The 16,071-nt window shown below is 39.2% G+C and overlaps 2 protein-coding genes across 2 annotated transcripts in view; both read right to left on the minus strand.

The window, feature by feature from the left end:
• Nucleotides 1-2,998, minus strand: part of EFCAB3 (EF-hand calcium binding domain 3) — a 35,805-nt gene extending 32,807 nt beyond the window's left edge. The window contains exon 1 of the mRNA XM_058703814.1: nt 2,927-2,998. Coding sequence (XP_058559797.1) covers nt 2,927-2,951 — 25 coding nt within the window. The 5' untranslated portion in view covers nt 2,952-2,998. The remainder of the gene's footprint in view (nt 1-2,926) is intronic.
• Nucleotides 2,999-3,641: 643 nt separating this feature from the next.
• The window catches only part of LOC131496946 (uncharacterized), a 120,766-nt gene continuing 108,336 nt past the window's right edge, over nt 3,642-16,071 (minus strand). The window contains exons 37-41 of the mRNA XM_058702823.1: nt 15,538-15,642; nt 10,969-11,022; nt 9,719-9,850; nt 6,823-6,907; nt 3,642-3,801 (exon numbers count right to left, since the gene is read on the minus strand). Of these exons, the coding sequence (XP_058558806.1) occupies nt 3,642-3,801; nt 6,823-6,907; nt 9,719-9,850; nt 10,969-11,022; nt 15,538-15,642 (536 nt within the window). The remainder of the gene's footprint in view (nt 3,802-6,822; nt 6,908-9,718; nt 9,851-10,968; nt 11,023-15,537; nt 15,643-16,071) is intronic.

Here is a 16,071-nt window from a genome sequence, read left to right on the forward strand (position 1 = left end):
AGCTCCCCAATTTACCCCTCCCTTTAATCCCTGGCAACCGCAAATCTATTTTCTATGAATTTGACTTTAGAAATCTCAGCTAAGTGGAATCACACAGTATTTGTCTTTTTGTGACTGGTGTATTTCACTTAGCATAATGTTCTCAAGGTTCACCCATGTTGTAGCCTGTGTCAGAATTTTCTTATTTTTTAAGCCTGAATAATATTCCATTTTATGTACCACATTTTATTTATCCATTTATCTGTCATTGGACACTTGGGTTTCTTCCACCTTTTGGCTACTGTGAATAACGTTGCTATGACACATTGGTGTACAAATATTTTTTTTTTAATTTTTTTTGTAATGTTTATTTATTTTTGAGACAGAGAGAGACAGAGCATGAACGGGGGAGGGGCAGAGAGAGAGGGAGACACAGAATCAGAAACAGGCTCCAGGCTCCGAGCCATCAGCCCACAGCCTGACGCGGGGCTCGAACTCACGGACCGCGAGATTGTGACCTGAGCCGAAGTCGGACGCTCAACCGACTGAGCCACCCAGGCGCCCCTCTTTTTTTATTTTTAAATTTTCCTTTATTTATTTTGAGAGAGAGAGAGTGTGTGGGGGAGGGGTGGAGAGAGAGAGAGAATCTCAATCAGGCTCCGAGCTGCCAGTGCAGAGCCTGACGGGCTTGATCTCACGAAATATGAGATCATGACCTGAGCTGAAATCAAGAGTCGAACACTTAATGAACTGAGCCACCCAGGCACCCCTGTGGTCCAATTTATTTCTACTTTTGTTGCATGTGCTTTTGGTATAATATCCAAGGAATCATTACCAAACCCAATACCATGAAGCTTTTCTCCTATGTTTTCTTCTAAGCATTTACAGTTTTAGGTCTTCTGTGTAGGGAAAAGTAGAATTTTAATGTGTAGCACTGAGGGAAGAGCTGTTTAGAGTGGAAAAGGAACAAAAGTATGTAGAATAATCATGAAAATTAGGAGACAAAGAACAGCTCAACCACATTAGAGGATAGGATTGCATGAAGTGAGAGAGTGGGAGCAGAAATAATTAGGTAGGTTGGATTAGGTGTGGTTAATAGAACAGAGATTGCAAATTTGATCCTCACACAAATTTCATTAGGCTTATACCACATTTAAAAACTTGAATTTCAAAAGTGAAAACATGGGTAAATTAAGAATTATCAGTTTACGACTTCTCATGAAAAACCCAAAGATCGGAAAACATGGGGCCCACATTCCTGCTTAGCCATAATTGACTGGAGCAGAACAACTGTCATCCCCTTAACTGGAACCATGTGTTTTCTGATTGCCATAGTCCCCATCATTTTTTGTAGTTTCCTAGACCAACCATGTCACTTATTTAATGTCTTTTTTTTTTTTTTTTTTTTTTTTTTAGACATATATACATCTTCATTGTTAAGCTGAGGCATTCTGGACTTTATTAGCTCCGGGGAATCCTGAAGATATTTGAGTAGGAATGTTGAATGTCTATAGCTGTTTTCAATGGGAATTAATTCAACCATATTACTCTGACAGTTGCCTAGGCTCATATTCTCTTCTGACCTTATGAAGAATAAGAAGGAAATGAATATTAGATGGGCAGAATATTAGTATTAGGCTTCTTCCTATGTAGTACTGTTTGCTAAAGGAGAAAAACTTCATGACAAAAGGTTGTGTCTTGGTGTGATTTATAATTCCTAAGTTCTGAAAACCTAATATATTTTTTTAATGTTTATTTATTTTTGAGAGAGAGAGAGAGCGCACACAAGCAGGGGAGGGGCAGAGAGAGAGAGAAGGAGGCACAGAATCTGAAGCAGGCTCCAGGCTCTGAGCTGTCAGCACAGAGCCTGATGCGGGGCTTGAACTCAGGAACCGTGAGGTCATGACCTGAGCCGAAGTTGGACGCTTAACCGACTAAGCTACCCAGGTGCCCCTGATTTGCATTTCTTTAATGACATATGATGTTGAACATCTTTTCATGTGTTTATTAGTCATTTTCATATCTTCTTTTGAGAAATATCTATTTAGATCTTTTGCCTGTTTTTAAAGTTGGGTTATTTATCTTTTTATTGTTGAGTTATAAGGGCTCTTTACATAGGTCTTGGATACTAGACACTTATCAGATATATAATTTACAAACATTTTTTCCTATTCTGTGGCTTGTCTTTTCGTTTTCTTGATGGTATCCTTTCAACCACCAAAGTTTGAATTTTGCAGCTAAAAGAGAATGAACGGATCTTAATCTAACTCACCTTTTTCATTTTTTAAAAGTGTTCATATTTTTTTTACAGTTTCTTTTTTTACAGTTTATTTATTTTGAGAGAGGAAGGGAGGGAGAGAGGAGAGAGGGAGAGAGAGGAGAGGATGAGTGCGAGTTGGGGAGGGGCAGAGAGAGGAGAGAGAGAAACCCAAGCAGACTCAGTGCTGTCAGCACAGAGCCCAACGTGGGGCTCCAACTCATAAAATGTAAGATCATGACCTGAGCCGAAATCAAAGTCAGATGCTTATCTGACTGAGCCAGCCAGGCCCCCTGATTCACCTTTTTCATTTTACTGATAAGGACACTAAAGTCCAATGAGTTGAATTAATCTCTTCAGTGGCAGAGTTAGGAACACCTGCTTTATGTAATTGTGCTGTAAATTGCATCAAATAAGGTACTAGGTAACCAGAGATAAAAACAAATTCATCACAAATGAATCCATTAGAAAACAATGTAAAATATCAGATAGTCACATGTGATGCAGTGTGGTATGGACTATAAAAGCAAAAGGAGCTCAGAAAAACAACTGGAGAGATGATGGAGTACAGTCACCTAGCAAGAAGTAGACGGAGGGTAGTAACTGACAAAACTATGAGGGGAAAGGACTATGGGATTGAAATACAGGAGTCAAAGTATTAAATTCCTTCACACCAGGCCTCACACTCACCTTTAGCATTGTGTTCAGTTTTCATCAACTTGTGTAGTGGCGCGAGTCCTTTTGCTTATAGGATTAAGATTAAAGACAAGATTAAAAATCAAAATTATTTACATTTCTGATGTTTTGAAAAGTAGCGTAGTAGGCTATTATAATTTTCTTCTAATTTCTCCTTCGATGAGTGGGGAAGTGAAGAAAATGTCAGTTACAGGTGATACATCTCTTGTATTTCTCAAAAGGTTTGATTCAAATTCTAGTTAGTTAATAGGGGCGCCAGGGTGGCTCAGTTGGTCGAGTGTCCGACTTCAGCTCAGGTCATGATCTTGCAATTTGTGAGTTCGAGCCCTGCGTTGGGCTCTGTGCTGACAGCTCGGAGCTCGGAGACTGCACCCTATTTCAGATTCTGCGTCTCCTTCTCTCTCTGCCCCTCCCCCACTTGTGCTCTGTCTCTATCAAAAATAAATAAAATAAAAAAAAATGTTTTTTAAATTCCAGTTAGTTAACATACAGAGTTCTATTAGATTCAGGTGTACAATATGGTGAGACTCCACACTTCCATGCATCACCTGGTGCTGATCACAAGTGCACCCCTTCATCCCCAGTTGGTGATAGACCTCTTGGTTCATACTGCCTCTTTTGGTGCCTCAATGGATCAAACTCCAGAAAATTTTTTTCGAAAAGCATTATAGAGTTAACACTGAAGGCAAGACTGTTCATTCATCATCTTTCAGGGTGAAAAGAAGTGAACAGGTTTTGCAAATTTGTTGACTCGAGGGGGATGGCCTGCTCCCTGTTTCATTTTCATTCGTGCTTTGGTTCTGAACTGTTCACCAAGTATATACCTTTTAATGGCATGGATATTTCTTTCTAGTGAATTCTCCTGTGAACTGCATGCACAAAATATTTGTTATAATATTAACTACAAAATCTCCTCCCCTTGCCCTACCCCAACCTCTGGCCAGAACGACAACCGAACAAGTACTTTAAGAGTACTGATTCAATTCTCCCCTCCCCACCCCACAATGTCGGGTTTCTATACACAAGGAGCTTAAATCAGGAGAAAAGTGCTGGATATAATGGCTCAATTCTCCAAGTTTGGTCTAGTTTGGCCAGATAAAGCCAATAATGCGCTATTTTAATACCAGGAAAGGTCAGTTGCAGGTTATGGGAACATGAAAAAGGTTTTGGTGGCACATTTTTAGGCTGTGAAGGCTATACAGGGTAATTTATCCTGGAGAAGGCAGTACCCATCAAGTAGATGTATTTTCTTTATGAGAAGGGAGAGATTAATACTGACACAAGATACAGATGTGGGATTAAAAAACCCTACCAAACATCTTTATTCCCTCCCTTCCCCCTCATCCTTCTCCCCTCTATTGCTTGCTTCTTTTCCCTGCCTAGACATCAGTTTGCTAGAGGCATCCCGTTCCATCGTGGGAGGCTGCATGTGGCGCCATTCTGGTTGGGAATGTGACGTGGAAGATTTGTTTCTGTCAAGAGGCAGACTTTATTTGTACACAGCAGGTTGTTTTCTTAAATGTATATTAGAGGTTTTCTATAGCCCTAATAAGTAGGGTTTTAGAAATTCTCATTCAGAACCCTACAACCTAAACAGCATCGCAGGCCAGAGTAGAATTTTGAATGTTCACCGTCAAATGATGTAAGTATTAGCAGGTCTTGGAGTTGTTCATATAGAAGGGTCATTTTCATGTTGTTTTGCTTAGTAACTGAAATTTGCTTTTATTCCTGAGAAAATTAGAAATGGCGAAATGGGAACTGGAGAGAAAAGATACTTACGTGTAAAAAGTGCCATTATCTAAACAACGAGTGTATCTAGTCATCAGAAATTTGTAAGTAAAAACTTTAATCATAAGTAGTATGTATTTGAATGTACAGAAATGTCAATACAATGTTCAGAAATAAAATCTGTTCCCTTAATACCGACATCTATAAAGGAAACTTAAGAAGTGGATATGGAAAACAGTATGGAGGTTCCTCAAAAAATTAAAAGTAGAACTACCCTATGGCCCAGCAATTACACTACTAGGTATTTACCCAAAGGAGACAAAAATACTGATTTGAAGGGGCACATGAACCCCAATATTTATAGCAGCATTATCTATAATAGCCAAATTATGGAAAGAACCCAAACGTCTATTGACTGATGAATGGATAAAGAAGATGTGAGATATACATATATATATGTATATATATATACATGTATATACGTGTATACATATATATATGTATATACATATATATATGTATACATACATATATATGTATATACATATATATGTGGGTATATATATATATATATATATATATATCAGAATATTAGCCATCAAAAAGAATGAAATCCTGGCATTTACAAATGATGTGGAAGGAGCTAGAGTGCATTAGGCTAAGCGAAATAAGTCAGTCAGAAAAAGACAAATACCATATGATATCACTCATATGTGGAATTTAAGAAACACAACAGATGAACATAGGGGAAGGGAAGGACAAATAAGATAAAAACAGAGAGGGAGGAAAACCATAAAAGACTCTTAAACACAGAGAACAAACTGAGGGTTGCTGGAGGGGTGGGGGATGGGCTAAATTGGTGATGGGCATTAAGAGGGCACTTGTGATGAGCACTGGGTGTTATATGTAAGTGATGAATCACTGAATTTTATTCCTGGAATCATTATTACAACTATATGTTAACTAACTAGAATTTAAATAAAAAGTTGAAAGAAAAGAATGCACTTATCATGATGAGCATTGAGTAATGTATAGAATTGTTGAACTGCTATATTGTATACCTGAAACTAATATAACACTATGTTAACTACTTTGGGATTAAGATAAAAAACTTAATAATAAATAAAACAAAACTCCAAATTAAAAAAAAAGAAGTGGACATTGAGTAGTAACAATTGGGGAATTTGTGGAATAGACACTACTGTTGGAAATTTCTAGAATGAGGAAACGTACTTTTAATGTCTACATTTTCTTTAAAGCACTGTGGACTTCACAGAATAAAATATATTTTGGAATGGGCTTACATAGTGAAGAAAGCAGTGGGACAGCAGGATGGGCATGTGAAACATTTATGTGTGATAGAGACTAGAAGGAAAGAAAAAAAAGGCAACACTACTAGGAAAACAAGTGGAAGCAGGAATGAAAGAAACGTAATCTCTTATAGAGACAGGGAAAAGAGAAGAACAGGGAAAAAGAAGAAATGAAAGAGGAGAAAGAAGAAGAATGGAACAGTAAGCAGGGGGGACTGGGAAGCTGTGCTTTCTTAGCTTTGCGAAAGGCTGATTTGCAGAACTCCCTCGTGTGCCCTGGGGTTTTACATAGTTTTACATAACTACTTCTTCAGAGTGGCCCAGATTGGGAGGGGTATTATGAGAATGACCTCAATACAGCCGCTAGGGTTAGTGAATCTTCAATTATCAAGAAAGCAGGAGACTAGAACCTTTATTAGTCAATCAAGAAGCATTTATTGAGCACATACTATACTCAAAAACCAGGCTTGCTAAAAGCAGGAACTTTGTCCCTTTTCATTGCTGAATTTCTTTCTTTTTTTACAGTGCTTGGGGACTGAATAAATGCTTATTGATGAACACTGATCTTATTATACATGATCTAGAGGATTGCTTCTGTATCTCTAAATTCAGCATCAGGATTTTAAATGCTGGGATTAAAAACTACCAGACAGACATTTTTGAAAGTTTTCTGGCATCAGCGACAGAAACAGCAATATATGGGATAGAATGGGACCTATTCAGAGGATTTTTTTTCTTTTATAAATAGTAAAATACAACGGGACTCGTTTGGAAATGTTAAGTGTGGGTGTCTAGAATTCAAATTTATCTTCTCTTATTAAGATTCATTTTGTAGATACTTACATAAAATACCTTAAATTATTCTTAAATTCTTTTTGAAACACAATCAGGCTTTCAAAGACATCAATTTTTACAAAATCGTTCTCGTTGAAGAATGCTGGCGCAGAGAGCAAATCAAAATTATTGAAGAAGTACAGATTGAGGTTGTGTGTGGGGGCAAGGGGACTGAAGACAAGTTTTACCTTGCCTCTCCTGGCAAGTTTCATAGCATCGTTTTCAAACTTGCCACCTATTATTTTCTAAGTAAGTACAGACTGTGGCATTTAGCATTGGAAAACTTATTTTAGAAATAAATATGCTGGGGTGCCTGGGTGGCTCAGTTGGTTAAGTGTCTGACTCTTGGTTTTGGCTCAGGTCATGATCTCATGGTTTCATGAGTTCAAGCCACATGTCTTGGATTTTGGGCTGGCAGCGCGGAACCTGCTTGAGAGTCTCTCTCTTCCCCTCTCTCTCTGCCCCTCCCCCACTTGCACTGTTTCTGTCTCTCTCAAAATAAACAAACAAAAAAATTAATATGCTAAGGGACCTGCAAACAAAATGTACTAAGGTTATATGCTAAATTTAACAGGCATCTAAAAAGGAATTTTAGGTCATTAGACATACCAATCAGTAGGTAAGATTTTTTAAAAATTTTTATTTATTTATTTTTGAGAGAGAGAGCATGAGCGAATGGGGGAGGGTCAGAGAGCGAGAGAGAGAGAGAGAGAGAGAGAGAGAGAGAAAGAGTAAGAATCTCAAGCAGGCTCCATGCTGTCAGTGCAGAGCCTGACTCAGGGCTTGAACCCATAAACTGTGAGATCATGATCAATAGGTAAAATTTTAATATTAATAAGAAAATGGAAAAATACTTTGAAAGTATGACTTTAAAGCTAAATGCACAAAAATTGTGTGTATAAGAAAAAATTGGGGGTGAGAAAAATTATAGATTATCATTGGGTGATACAATTAAGAATTATTAACATTTTCCTTTTTTCATTCTTTCATTTTTTCATTATAGAAACTTTCGATAATGAAAAACAGAACTGGGGCGCCTGGGTGGTGCAGTCGGTTAAGCGTCCGACTTCAGCCAGGTCACGATCTCGCGGTCCGTGAGCTCGAGCCCCGCGTCAGGCTCTGGGCTGATGGCTCGGAGCCTGGAGCCTGTTTCCGATTCTGTGTCTCCCTCTCTCTCTGCCCCTCCCCCGTTCATGCTCTGTCTCTCTCTGTCCCCCCCCCCCCAAAAAAAAAAAAAAAGAAAAACGTTGAAAAAAAATGAAAAATTAAAGCATTAACATTTAGTGGGAAAGGAAATGTTATTGACTGAATGTTTATGTCCCCCCATAAGCCCCCTAATTCATATATTAAAATCCTATCCCCAATGTGATGTTATTAGGGGGCTGGGTTCTGAGGAGGTGATTAGGATAGGATGAGATCATGAAGGCAGACCTTCATGAACGGGATTAGAGCCCCTCTGAGTCAGGAGAGAGCCTGCTGCTCTGAGCTCTCTGCCCTGGGAGGATACCATGAGAAATTGACAATCTGCCTCCCAGGAGAACGTTGTCGCCGGAACTCAACCATGCTGGCACCGTGATCTCAGGACCTCTGGCCCCAGAACTGAGAGAAATAAATTTCTGTTGTTCATAAGCCACCCAGTCTATGGTATTTTTGTTATAGCAGCCTGAGCTAAAATAGCATTGTTTTACATTTTTGCGAATCTCTTTAATGTCTGGCTTAATAGAAGACAGCTGGGATTCTCAGTCTGTTTCTGAATTTAGTTTGTTGAGATGTGTTTTTTTGGTTGAAGAAAATCTGGCCTCATAGACTCAGGTAGTCAGAAAAGAAATATTTTCATAGGTTTTTCAGTATATCCTGTGGATATATCATGTAGCTTATTGAAAAAGCTATTGTATACTTGTGAGTGAATGAGAGTGATGAAGGCAAATAATGTTTTAGAGTTATTTTAAAGTTTCTGGGGTGCCGGGTGGCTCAGTCAGTTAAGCATCCAACTTCGGCTCAGGTCATGATCCTACGGGTTCATGGGTTCAAGCCCCGCCTTGGGCTCTGTGCTGACAGCTCAGAGCCTGGAACCTGCTTCACATTCTGTGTCTCCCTCTCTCTCTGCCCCTTCCCTGCTTGCGCGTGCTCTCTCTCTCTCAAACCTAAATAAACATTAAAAAAAAAAAGTGTCAGATCATTTCTAAAAAAAAAAAAATAGTTTCAAACTCGTGGACCTCCCAAGAGAGAGGGGTCCCTGGACTGTCATTTGAGAGCTGCTGTCATAGAGAGTTGGTAACTAAAGCAATGATCAGGGAGCCATATAATCAAAGGGTGGAAGGAACTAAAACTAAGAAGACAGAAATAAACCCTCGGTTGTTCCCACGTTGGGAACCTTGAATAAGTGAAGCTGGCAAGGGAGTCATTAGTGATTTCGGATTCTGGGGGCTATTTTGGTAGAGTCACGGCTATGTGAGCGAGGAAGCCAATTGCAAGGATTCAAAGAATGTGAACCTAGGAAGCAGAAGTGGCTTCCTATAGACAATTAAAAAGAGGGTTGAGAAAGGAATGAGGGGTGGATGTTCATAATTATCAGGCAGAAGAGCCAGGGGAAGGTAGGTCTTTAAAAGGGATGGGAGAAAAATAAAGAAAAAATAAAAGGAGTGGGGAGGGGTGCCTGGGTGGCTCAGCTGGTTAAGCGTCCAACTCGTGATCTTGGCTCAGGTCCTGATCTCACAGTTGTGGGCCTGAACCCTGAGTTGGGCTCTGTGAGCTGAGAGTGTGGAGCCTGCTTGGGATTCTTTCTCTCCCCCTCTCTCTGCCCCTCCCTTGATCTCTGTCTGTCTGTCTCTCTCTCAAAATAAATAAACTTAAAAAAAAAAAAAAGACAAGGATCATTTCTGAGGATCTTACATATAGGATAACAAAGACACACTTCTGGGAAGATGAGAATTTTTCTCACCTTTAACTGTCAAATGAGGCATCAGCTCCTTCATATCGTCTTCTGTGAGCTCGATCCCCTCACTGGCTAGAAAGGTGTCCATGTCCTGGATATCAATCACCTCTCCTTAGAAAAATTAAGAAATAAATTATGTAAATATTATAGAACTACCTATGAAGGATGAAAAATGCTATCTTATATATACTATACTTATATATACTTATATACTTATATATACTTACTTATATATACTTATATATACTATTACCCACGAGTGCCCAGAATTAACAGGATGGTCAGAAAAAAGTTCTGTGTCTTTAATTCTAGTGGCTACAAAAAGGAAAGTACACTATGGGTCAGGAATCGAGTGGTGAGTTATTGCAAAATCCATAGCAAATTAAGCCACGTATAAGGATTTGGCTTTATTTTTACCCTTTCTCCTACCCTGCTTGAAAATTCAGTGTGTTTCTATAGACCAGTCTTAAAAATTTTATTTTCATTTGAAAACATTTGCTTGTAGCTTGCTTCTGTGATCACTATGCATTCCAAGAATTTTATTCATCTCAACACAGAAGTACTTTTTCCTCATTCACTGTAAAAAGAATGCAGCAACATTAAAGATTAATATAAAAGGGGAAAAAATAGAATTCTGCTACCCTACCACAAAACGATTTGTAGTTTTTCATATTCCATTTCTGGACTCTGACAATAAGGCTGTACTTTTACTATGTGGAAATCTAATATCCACACCGTCCTGTATTCTGCTTTTCCAACCTAATATTATGTCGTTAACATATTTCCAAGTTACCACGTAATCTTTAGTTAATTTCAACACATGATATCTCAGTGGCCTAATAGGCCAGGGTATATGTAGTCATTCCTCTACTGTTAGATATTTAGGCTGTTTCAAATTTCTCTGAAGGTCTTTGGGTAGAGACTTTTTTCTTTTATTCAGCTATATTATTGCCAGAGGATAAATTTCTGGGAGTGGGGTTCATGGAGAAAAGGAATGTATCTTTGGCTCTTGATCTTTGGTGAAGAACTCTTTGGGGGAAAACTGAGAATATGATGGGAATTTATATGTTAACACATATTAACTACTCTTCGCCCAAGTTCAGAAGCATCCATAAAAGTACACATATGAAAGAACTGAAACATATGTGGAGGGGAAATATTATTCTCTACCAATTATAAAATATGAAGATGTTATTTACAATATCCTTTTATCACAGCTTGGAACTTACCCTTTATGCAACTCACAGCATTCATCAAATCATTCAGACCAACTGTTCTATCATCTGTAAGGCAAGGGCAATAAACTTCAGAATAAGACAAGCTGGCATAACTGAGACCCACAAAATTTATGATACCTAAGTTCGGAAACTGTGAAGACCATGAAAATTCAGTAATTTTTTTCCCCAACTTTTCCTTAGAATTTTATGGACTTAACTTCAGAGATAACAGTGTTATCTTAGAAATGAAGAAAGCCAGGGGCGCCTGGGTGGCTCAGCCGGTTAAGCGTCCGACTTCTCAGGTCATGATCTCGAGGTTCGTGAGTTCGAGCCCCGCATCGGGCTCTGTGCTGATGGCTCAGAGCCTGGAGCCTGTTTCGGATTCTGTGTCTCCCTCTCTCTCTGACCCTCCCCCGTTCATGCTCTGTCTCTCTCTGTCTCAAAAAATAAATAAACGTTAAAAAAAATTAAAAAAAAAAAGAAATGAAGAAAGCTTTCAATCTGTAATAAATCATTCTTATATCTTCCTTTTTCTTTGCTTTAGAGGCCACCAGAGTAAGGTTAAACTAAGAAGTGATTGGTTACAGGTAAGTATAGGGAAAAAGGACAAATGAACCTGACCCTGAGTATTTTTTTTTAAATTTAGTCAGTTAATCAACAGATATTTACGGGGGTGGCTTTAATGTGCCAGCCACTTTGCTAGGCTTTGGGGATACGAAAGTAAACCAGCTGGCAGGGTTCTCACTGTCAAGGAGTGCAAGTACAATCTCACAGAGGGAAACAGGCAATTAGCATATAAACAAACAAACAAAAAGGATCATTTTAAGTACTATTAAAATGTCATTGAAATAAAACAGGGTTATATAATAAAGAGTAATGGTAAGATTGCTTTAGATGGGGAAGTCAGGGGTGGCGTCTCTGAGGACTATTTGGGTTGAAGCCTGAATGACAGGAAGGAATGTTCCAAGTTGAAAGACAGTACGAGGGACAGCCCTAAGAATGGGATGAATTTGATGTGACTGAGAGGCAGAGAAAAGGCTGGTGTGCATGGGCCAAATCATGCAGGGAATTGTAGGCCCCCATGATAAAGGTGGGGTTTTATTCTGGTTGTAATGGAAGGTCATTGGAAGCCTCGAAGAAGGGGGAGTGATTTAACTGGATTTTAGCTTTGAAAAGATCATTCTGGCTGATGTGCACAGGATGGGGAAACTGGAAGAATGGGGACTAGACAGGAGACTGTTTCAGTGGTCCAGGAAAGAGATCCTGGTGGCTTGGGCTATGGTTGCAGCAGTGGAGGCAGTGATAAGCGAATGAGTTCTGGACATATTTTGCAGGTGGAGCCTAGATTTAAATGTGTGATGTAAGGGAAAGGAGAAATTAAGGAAGAAAACTATTTGTCCCCTTCCCCAACCCTCCTTCCCCTCTTTCTCCATCAACAGGGTAGATGGGATGATATTACTGACATGGGACTAAATGTCAGGACTAAATGTCATTACTAAATGTCATTACTAGAAAGCCTCAAAGCTTTTTAGGGGGAATTAATCAATATTTTATTAAGTTTATGATGCCTTTTGGACATCAAAGTGGAGGTCTCAAATAGCTAGTTTGAGATACCATTCCTGACTTAGGATGGTTGCGCTGGAGAAATAAATTTGCTTTTATCAGCTTTAAGAAGTCATCTGACCCAATGAGACTGGATGCAATCCCCTAGGAAGAAGGTGCAGATAAAAACAACCAACCAACCAAATAAACAAACAGCCAAGGTTCTACTTCTGGACCCTTCATTATTTAGAGACCTTGCAGGGGAAAAAGAGTCAGAAACTGAAAAGGAAACTGAAAAGAAGCTCCCAGTAAGGAAAGAAAAAAATTAGGTGAGTATGGGGCTTCAAAAGTCTGTAGAAAAAAAATGTTTTAATAAAGATGGGTTAGTCACTATGTCAAATGCTGCCGAGATAGCAAGTGAAATAACAGAGACGTGACCATGAACCTTGGCAAGAGACAGAGGTCACTGATGATTGAGAGCTGGTTTGGTTCCATGGCAGGGAACGAGTGCTCAAGAGTGAATGGGGGTGAGGAACAAGAGACAAAGAGTCACCACAAATGTTAGGGATTTTTTTGCGGTATAGTTGACACACAATGTTATATTAGTTTCAGGTGTACAACAGAATGATCTGACAATATACATTATGCTATGCTCAATGTAGCTATGATCAGTCACCAGACAACACTAAGTAATGACAACTTTTTGAGAGGTTCTGCTTGTGAAGAGGAACTAAGGGCTAGAATGGTCACTGGCAGGGGCCAAGGGGAATTGAAAAGCATTATCAGCATGTCAGTGGAATGAATACATAGAGAGACACTGTAGAGAGGGAGAAATTAATGGTGCAGGAGAGAAAGGGGGAAAATTGTAGGAGTTGAGTTCTTGAGAAGGCAAGTGGAGATGAGATCCAGGCCACAAGTAGAAGGGCCAGCCCACAATGGGAGCCAAGATTCCACGTGGCTGGTGAGCGGCTGGGGTTGGAATTCTGTACTCTGTCCTGCTACAGCGCATGTTCAACAGCATTAGTCATCATATTCAGTTGGTGAATGGGGTAATGTCACAGCGATGTGGATGGTATGTTGGTTCACACGGATTTTTTTCCTAAGTGAAAGAATTGGAATTATGAACTTCAGTAGGAAAAGAAAAAATTCTAGGTTGGCTATGGCAGGGGCTTTTTCAGCCCTATTTTCATAAAATAATTAATATAGGAAGAGATACTTGTGATATAGGAAGGGGAATAAGGTTCAGTGGCTCAGAAATCTACTTCCATCTACGTTATTTCAGAACTGCAAGCCAGCTTTTCAACTCTTTCTTTGTGGGTGTGGGTGTGCACTTTTTAATAGTCTCCATCCACTCAGCTATTTACCTGGGCTGTCTACTCTTCCTCACACAGTGTCACTTACTGCTTTTCTTAGTTTTCTGGTTACATATTTGGACTGGGCTTCTCCAATTTTCCCTATGAGCTCAGTTACTTTAGTGGGCAATTAAAATTTTTTAAAAATGTTTATTTATTTTTGAGAGAGAGCGAGTGAGTGGGGTAAGGGCAGAGAGAGATGAGACACAGAATCTGAAGAAGGCTCCAGGCTCTGAGTGGCCAGCACAGAGCCTGATGTGGGGCTTGAACTCATGGACTGGGAGATCATGACCTGAACTGTAGTTGGAGGCGCATAAGCAACTGAGCCATCCAGGTGCCCCTAGTGGGCAATTTAAATTTTACAGAACGGGAGGTTTTTCGGGCATTCCTCCGTTGTGTTATGGCAGAAATGTATGCATGGTAAGTAAACTGGAAGGATAATCATCAGAGAGTGGGTACGTGAAATAGAGTTTTTGGGGATGATGAAGTATAAGGAGAGGGCAAGGTGTAGGTCATCACCATGTGAGTAGCAGTTAAGGGGACAGGAGTGAAAGATGATTGAAATTAAGGAAGTCAAGGAACAGGAGGTCAGGGTGTTTAGATGGGTGACTTATATCAGGAGTTAAATAATATTTAATCAAGATTTCTTAACGTGGGGCCTATGTACCCTCTAATGATAGAATTCAGGGAGTCCTTGAGCTTGAATGGGAAAAAAATATAGTGGACCCTTGAACAACATGGGTTTGAACTGCACTTATATATGGACTCTTTTGATAAATACAGTACTGTAAATATATTTTTTCTTTCTTATGATTTTTTTTTAAATTAAGTAGGCTCCACAGCCAACGTGGGGCATGAACTCATGACCCTGAGATCAAGAGTTGCATGTTCTACTGACTCAGCCGGCCAGGCACCCCGATCTTATGATTTTCTTAATAACATTTTCTTTTCTCTAGCTTATTTTATTGTAAGAATATAGCATATAATACATATAACATGTAAAATATTTGTTAATTGACTTATGTTATTGGTAAGGCTTCCAGTCAACAGTAGGCTATCAGTAGTTACATTCTGACTGCACAGGGGGCTGGTGCCTCTAACTCTCACAATGTCCCATCTTTATTTTCACTAACCACTCACTTAAATTTAGCATTTTCTTCAATTATTAATGCAGGCAACAAACCACAGTGGAAGTAGTAAAACCTATGACTTTGCCATTAATACAAATCACTGACATTTTGGATATTATATGGTAGCTCTTGCAAATATATTGAAAAGTTACTTACGCTCATCACTATTTATTTAATTAATTTATTATTATTATTTAAATGTTTATTTATTTTTGAGAGAGAGAGAGAGAGAGAGAGAGAGAGGGAGACACAGAATCGAAGCAGGCTCCAGGCTCTGAGCTGTCAGCACAGAGCCCGACGCGGGGCTCAAACCCATGAACTGTGAGATGATGACCTGAGCTGAAGTCGGACACTTAACCGAGTGAGCCACCCAGGCACCCCCACAACATGGCTTTTTAAAAAGCATTTTTGGAGATAGTATTTCCTAATGAGTCAGGATGAAGTTTTTCTATTTACATTTACTTCATTAAATACGAAAAAGGAAGGCTACTTTCAGTAGTTCTGATAGAAGGGTTCAATATTTCTTTCAAGGTCATAATGACACCCGTAATACTCACCATCAGTTGACATATCAGTCATTATTTCCTCAAGTTCCTCATCATTGAGTCTAATTCCCATGTCTTCCACAAGGGATTTCACTTTTTTGAGTTTGACCCTTGGTCCTTAGGAAAGAAGGGCACGAAATAAGATCATAAATACTGATGCTTAAGAGTGAAAAATGCTAATCATGGTCATGCATCATAAATTCCAACTGGAGGATAAAGCATAAGGGCACAAAGAAACCATTAACATATATATCTCCCTAGATTTAGATATTTCTGTTGAAAGTAGGAAAAGAGGTTAGAGAGGGAGAGAGCCAAAGCATAAGAGACTCTTAAAAACTGAGAACAAAGTGAGGGCTGATGGGGGAGAGGGAGGGAGGGGAGGGTGGGGGATGGGTATTGAGGAGGGCACCTTTTAGGATGAGCACTGGGTGTTGTATGGAAACCAATTTGACAATAAATTTCATATTAAAAAAGAAAGTAGGAAAAAATTGAGAAAGATAACCATTGAGACACAGGTGGACAGTAAAGAGTATTTACCTTTATGGG

The sequence above is a fragment of the Neofelis nebulosa genome, chromosome 16, assembly GCF_028018385.1.
Source record: "Neofelis nebulosa isolate mNeoNeb1 chromosome 16, mNeoNeb1.pri, whole genome shotgun sequence".
In the NCBI taxonomy this organism is placed as follows: Eukaryota; Metazoa; Chordata; class Mammalia; order Carnivora; family Felidae; genus Neofelis; species Neofelis nebulosa.